The 7352-nt window shown below is 35.6% G+C and overlaps 1 protein-coding gene across 1 annotated transcript; it reads left to right on the top strand.

The window, feature by feature from the left end:
* Nucleotides 1–2532: 2532 nt before the first annotated feature.
* Nucleotides 2533–3609, top strand: LOC144295397 (olfactory receptor 52A5-like). Its single transcript, XM_077867787.1, has one exon. It carries the CDS (start codon nt 2533–2535, stop codon nt 3481–3483), a length of 951 nt encoding a protein of 316 aa, XP_077723913.1. The 3' UTR covers nt 3484–3609.
* The last annotated feature ends 3743 nt before the right edge of the window (nt 3610–7352 follow it).

Genomic DNA, 7352 nt, shown 5'->3' with positions numbered 1-7352 from the left:
TATTCTTTGAAACAATATTATTTATTGAGCAGATATGGATATGAGAAAATTTTCCAAGAGAAATTCAACAAGGTATAACTTCATTTTAGGCCATTATTCTATCAAGCACTATTTTCTGTACATAATATACAAAATGTTTATCTGAATTTCAGTAAGAACATTTATCCTTGCATCAAGTTTTAGTCGAATCTGTCTAATTTCCCGTTTACCATCATCAATTTTATTTTGTACTGTTATCTAATTTTATCTGGGATACTGGAGGCTCTTTTCCTAAGGTATATTTGAATAGACTTCCAATACAGTTTATTTGAAATGAGTTTGTTTCAGGTTTACACACAAATTGTGCAGAAAGTACACTCTCTTCCTCTCCCATCCTACATTTTCTCTGGCAATTAACATCTTGTACTAGTGTGGTACATTTGTTGCAACTGATGAGCAAATTGGTATTAATTATTTTTTATATACTTACTATTAACTACAGTACATAATACACATTAGAGCTCATTCTTTCTATTCTACATTTCTTCGGGGTTGGACAAATGCATGATATCTTATAGCCATTATTGTTGTACCTTATAGAATATTCTTCTACCTTAAAAAAGTCCTAGGCTCCACGTATTCACCCCTCTCTTTTTCTCCCTGAAACCGTGGTGAATACTGTCTCTATAGTTTCACTTTTCTAGAATATTATATGTAGGAATCCCATGTGGGTGGCTTTTCCAGGGCAGCCTCATTCACTTAGCAACATGGACTTCAAGTTTCTCCAAATCTTTTGGGACTTGATAGTTCATTTCTTATTGTCACTGAATACTTCATCATGTGGAAGTATCACAGTTTGTGTATACATGATAGAGATATTGGTTGCTTCCCAGTTTTGGCAATTGTGAATAAAGATGCTATTAATATCCATGCACAAGCTTTGTGTTTACATAAGCTTTGAATTCACTTGGATAATACTTAGGAGCACAGTTACTGGATTTCATGATAAGCCTATGGTTAGCTTTGTGCACTGTCTCCCACGTAGCTGTGCCATTTTGCATCTTCACCCTTAATGAATGAGAATTCTTGTTGACCCACTTCCTTACCAGCATTTAACACATCAGAGTCTTGAATTTCAGGCAATTGAAAAAAGTGTATGGTAATATTGCACTGTTGCTTCGTTTTGAAATTCTGTGACCTAGGATGTTGAGCATTTTTTACGTGCTCATTTTTCATCAATATATCCTCCTCTTGGTTGAGGTTTATGTTCAGATTTTTGCCCATTTTTAATTTGTTCACTTTCTTATTGTTGAGTTTTAAGAGTTCTTTGTACATTTTGGATAAAAGTCCTTTAATCAAATACATACTTTGTAAATATTTGGTCCCTGTCTGTGATTTGTCTTTTAATTCTCTTAACCATGTCTTTCACCGAACAGATGGTTTCCAACTGTAATGAAGATCAACTTAATCAATTTCTTTTTTCACCGATCATACTTTGAAAGTTAACAAAAAGTTGACTGTTGGGGCCATGATCTCCTATAGGTTATCCTATCCTCTCTTTTAGAATTTTTATACTTTATTTCCCACCTAGAAGTACTGTGATCCACTTGGAGTGAATTTTTGTGAAAGGTGTAAGGTCTATGTCTACATCCATTTATTTTTGCATGTGGATATGCAGTCGTTCCTGCACCATTAGTGGAAAAGATTTTCCTTCTCCATTAAATTGCCTTTGTTCTTGTGTCAGTTAATTCTGTATATGTGTGTGTCTATTTATGGGCTCTCACTTCTGTTTGTTTCCATTTTGTTCTTCTCTCGTGCCTGTTGCTCTTCTGGGTCTTTCACCTTTCCATATTAAGTGAATGAAGAACAGTTTGTACATATATGCAAAGTCACCTGCTGGGATTTTGATGAGAGGTACATTGCATATGTACCTCAAGTCTACAAGTGACTCTTAATCATGTTGTTTTCCTTTCCTAAGGACAGAGACCTTTAACTTTTTATTAAACAATGAATATTCCTGTATAGATTGTTGACTTTAAGGTATAGGTCAGTACTTTGTAACTACCTATTTTCCATTGGTATGGAATACTGCTCAGAATGGTGAATATTCTTTTTTTTTTCTCTCTCTTTGCATTGACTGCAGACTAATGACTGCCTGTGAATTCCACTTGGATAAAAACAAAATTGATACATGTAACATCTTAAGTTCTTGAACCTAGTATAAAACCAAACTAACATTCTTTAACTGACAAATGGCCACAAATGCACTTACAGTTTCAGAAGTGAGTGGGTCTGCTTTGCATATTGAATTGTCCTGTGTATTTGTGTGCCTTCATGGAGAGAGGTAGACACAGAGACAGGGGCAGAGAATTTGGGGAGCCTGTCTGTGCATTCCTAGAATTACACGATCAGTCAACAGCTATGCTTGACAAAATGCCCTTTAAAAACACATTCAATTTCTGTTTCTAGAAATTTCAATAAATCTAGATGAGAACAAATAAAGAGAAACCCAATACAAAATTTGCAACATTAATCAAGCAGCTCTAAGCCAAGATGTCCAAGCTCAATGGCACAATCTTCATGCCCCCGGTGCTGACACTGATTGGGATCCCCGGCTTGGAGTCTGTGCAGTTCTGGATTGGAATTCCTTTCTGTGCCATGTACATCATCGCTCTGTTTGGGAATTCCCTGCTCCTGGTCATCATCAAATCAGAACGCAGCCTCCATGAGCCCATGTATCTCTTCCTGGCAATGCTAGGAGTCACAGACATTGCTCTCAGCACCTGCATCCTACCAAAAATGCTAGGCATCTTCTGGTTTCATCTGCCTGACATATACTTTGATGCCTGTCTCTTTCAGATGTGGCTTATCCACACCTTCCAATCCATTGAATCAGGAATTCTGCTGGCCATGGCCCTGGACCGCTACGTGGCCATCTGTGATCCCCTGAGACACGCATCCATCTTTACACACAAACTTCTCACTCAGATTGGAGTGGGAGTGACACTCAGAGCAGCCCTCCTTGTAGCTCCATGTCTCATCCTCATCAAATGTCGGCTGAAACACTTCCGGACCACTGTGGTCTCCCATTCATACTGTGAGCACATGGCCATTGTGAAGTTGGCAGCAGAAGACATTCGAGTCAACAAGATCTATGGTCTCTTTGTGGCCTTCACTATACTTGGATTTGACATAATCTTCATCACCCTCTCCTACATCCTAATATTTATAACTGTCTTCAATCTGCCTCAGAGGGAAGCTAGGCTCAAAGCCTTCAACACCTGCATTGCCCATATTTGTGTCTTCCTTGAGTTTTATCTCCTTGGTTTCTTCTCCTTCTTTACACACAGGTTTGGGTTCCATATTCCACCCTACATTCATATTCTTCTGTCCAACCTTTACCTGCTTGTCCCTCCTTTGCTCAATCCTATAGTGTATGGGGTGAAGACCAAACAGATTCGAGATCGAGTGTCCAAGGTTTTCCACTCTAAAGATTCATCTTGACTTCTCATTTAACTTTTTCTCAAATAATAAAATTCAATTTGAGAAATAGTAGTTTGGGATCAGGTTTTGTGCTTTCTCAAGTTCATTTATGCTGCCGAAAGATACAGTTCTAGATTTTACATTGGAGACAGGCTCTCATTCCTATTTAAACCATTAGTATTTATGTATACAGAATCAACTTATTAGTAGATGACATAAAAGGCAGAAAACATGCAGATTTGCTTCTGGTTTAGTCAATCTTTAGTTTAATTTAATTTAATTCAATATTTCAGTGAGGAAATTTCCTAAAAACACAAGTAAATTTAAGTCGTTAACCTCTGAGTAAAACATTTTCATTGTGTTCTTTAAAAACAATAAATTAATTCATAAAGTTGATAATTCCAAGGATCGTGAACTAATTTCTTTTTTGTCTTCTAATTTCAGTAATCTTGCTCCTCCAACTCATCATCTTTATCATTTTAATTGTCATCGCCTTTCAAGTTTTCAGTTGTTTTCTGACTTACAATCATCTGACTATTAAGATGAATTATTTTTAAATCCAAATGATTCGGGTTTACAAAAACTTAAGTATCTAGTTACTGAGAGTTCCCATAGACCCCCTACCCAGTTTTCCTTCTCATTGTTATCTTTCACTAATATGTGTTATAGTCCATGAATCAATATTGATACATTATGATTTACTAAAGTCCATATTTTATTAAAATTTCTTAGTTTTTCCCTAACTTCCTTTATTTCCTCAAAAGATCCCATCCTGGATGACACATTGCATTTAGTTGTCAAGTCTGTAAGCTTCTCTTAGTTATAATTTTTGAGACTTTCCTTGTTTCTAATGACCTTGACAACATTGAAGAGTGCTATTCAGGTATTCCATAGGAATCCCTTTCATTGGAATTTATCTGATGTTATGTAATGATTAGATTGGAATTATGTGCTTTGGGGAGGAAAATCATAGATGTTAAATTCCAATTTGATTACATATCAAGGATACTTATTATCAACATAATTGATTAGCTGTGTATTTTGAGCATAATTACTTATCTGAGATAGTATTTGTCAGGTTTCTTCAGTTTAATTACCATTTCATACTGTGCTTTTGGAAGGAATATTGTTCTAGTTAGCCCACACTTAAGGAGTAGGGATTTATGTTCCTTCTCCTTGAGGATGGAGTAGATACATAATTTAATAAATTACTTAGAATTCTTTTACAAGGCAATTGATTTATTCTCCTTACTTATTAATTTCTTTAATCATTTATTTATATCAGTATGGATTTATGGGTATCTTTGTCATAATTTGAGTATAATCCAATATTACTTTATTTTTTTTTATTGCTCATGTTGTTTCAACCTGACCGTTGGATGCTCTTGTTCCTTTATGGCTTACCCCTCATTGTGTGTGTGTGTGTGTGTGTGTGTGTGTGTGTGTGTGTGACTTTTTGTTTTATGGCATTGGAAGATGCTCCAGGCTAATCTTGGGTATTTCCTGCCTCAGTTCTAGAATTATGATTTCCCTGGGATGTTTTCTTCTTTTTATTGGTGAATAGAATTAGAAACAAAGAACAGGGCCTTAGGTATGCTTTAAGTTCTCTCAGGTGACAGAGCAAGGAATTCTGTGTGTTAGCTAACCTATGTTCATACACATATCTATAAATATTTCTGTATGTAAACACTTGCATCTAAATTAACTTAATTTATAGTTCTTACTAATATCTGCAACATGAATTTGTTACCACAAGGATCTTTCTAACTACTTCAATTTGCTTATTGCTAAAGTCGCATTCCAACAGTGAAAAATCTGGCCTCAACCTTCTGTCACACATTTACTTGTTGATTTCCAATATGCCTCTAAAGCCATATCATAGTTGTTAATCCATGCCCCTGTGAAAACAACTTGACCAACTGGAGTAAAGGGTTTATGAACAGTTCTTTTCGCTTTTATGCCTACATTCCATTCATTTCCAAAGTAACTTATGTCAGTATCTTTTCCCACCATCCCATTCAGTGAAGCTATTCAATGCATTTACCAAACAGGTAGATTATTTTTTTTATAATCTACGTTCCTTCTTGGAATCCTCTAATTTGCTAAATAATTATTTTTTTTAAAAAAATTATCTGTTAATTTGAGAAATAGAGAGAGAAAGAGATTGAGAGTTCAGGAGCACAGGACAGGGAAGGGCAGAGGGAGAGGGAGAAACAGACTCCCCACTGAGCAGGGAGCCCAATGCTGGCTAGATCCCAGGATCCTGGAATCATGCCCTGAGCCAAAGGTAAATGCTTAACTGACTGAGCCACCCCGGTACCCCTAAGTAATCATTTCTTATTTATACATATTAATATCCATTCTATGTTGTAAAGTTCTTTTTCTAATGGTGTACAATATCATGTACTTGCCATCACAGTATCATACAAAAGAATTTGATCTACCTAAAAATCACATGTACTTCACCTATTTATCTGTAGACAAATGGTTTTATTCTTTCCTTCAAAATCTGTATATCTTTTATTTTTTTGTGTGTTGCATTATAGTTCTAGCTAAGACTTGCAGTATGATGCTGAATGGGAATAGTGAGTGGTGGCATATCTGCCCTGTTGCTCACTTTAGAGAAAGAGCATCCAGTTCCTTGCCATTAAGTATGATATTAGATATAAAGTTTTCTGTAGATGTTCTTTACCAACTTGAAGAGTTACCCTTTCTTTAGTCCTGGTTTGCTGAGAGGTCCCCCACCCCCACTGCCAGAAATGGGTGTTGGATTTTGCCAATGCTTTTACTGAATCAGTTGATTCACTGATTATTATATTATTATTATTATATTATATTATTATATTATATTATATTATATTATATCAGTTGATATAATAATATGATTTTTCCTCTTTAGCCTGTTGATGCAAAGGATAACATTAAATGATTTTTGAATACTGAAATATTCCCATATTTACTTTGAATTGATATATCCAAGTGTAATGAATTTTAAAGGAAATTGTCATAACTATAGATATCAGTTAAAGAGTAAAACGATTAATTCTTCAAAGGAGACACTTCATTTTGGTATTCTATATGTCCACTTTGGCCATTGAAAATTTTATGTGTTCTTGGAACTAAACTCTAAAATAAATTTCACACATAAATGTGTATATATGGGAAATACTGAGTGATAAAGTAGACCTTTATCTTTTCTAGCGTTTTCCCATATATGTTTCTGTGGATTTTATAATTCTCATAGAAAATTTTGATCAAAGGTTTAAAGCTTAAGAGCAGGTCAATAAAGACAATAGTACAGGAATATAAGACATTATGAGGGCAGCCAGGGTGGCTCAGCGGTTTAGCGCTGCCTTCAGCCCAGGGCCGGATCTTGGAGACCCAGGATCGAGTCCCACGTCGGGCTCCCGGCATGGAGCCTGCTCCTCCCTCTGCCTGTGTCTCTGCCTCTGTGTGTATGTGTCTCTCATGAATAAATAAATAAAATCTTAACAAAAAAAAGACATTATGATGCAATTAGTAGTTCTAAATTATGTACCAGTCAATTTTTTAGGTAGAAGGACAGACAGGAAGTAATTTAAGCTTTTTTGGTCATGTGATCTCTGTCCTAATTATTCAAATTTGCCAGTGGAGGGCAAATCTTCCATAGACAGTACATACATTCATGGATATGGTGATGCTCCAATAAAACTTTGTTTACAGAAAGAGGCAACATGCTGGATTTGATCTGTGTGCAATGATTTCTCCCATGGATTTGACATATTCATAATCTATGTGATTGATTAAGAACAGTGGTAGGCTTTATAAGTACAAAATATAGTGTAGCTGTGTAATTCATAAGTTCAGGGTTTGGACTAGGTTTATCACCTGAAACCAGTGTCATCCACTAT

This window comes from Canis aureus, chromosome 23 (assembly GCF_053574225.1).
Source record: "Canis aureus isolate CA01 chromosome 23, VMU_Caureus_v.1.0, whole genome shotgun sequence".
Classification (NCBI taxonomy): Eukaryota; Metazoa; Chordata; class Mammalia; order Carnivora; family Canidae; genus Canis; species Canis aureus.
This window is presented reverse-complemented; position numbering and strand designations above follow the sequence as displayed.

What these genes read in the sequence shown, in the direction of transcription:
- LOC144295397 (XM_077867787.1), top strand. Translation starts at nt 2,533, where the DNA reads ATGTCCAAGCTCAATGGCACAATCTTCATGCCCCCGGTGCTGACACTG.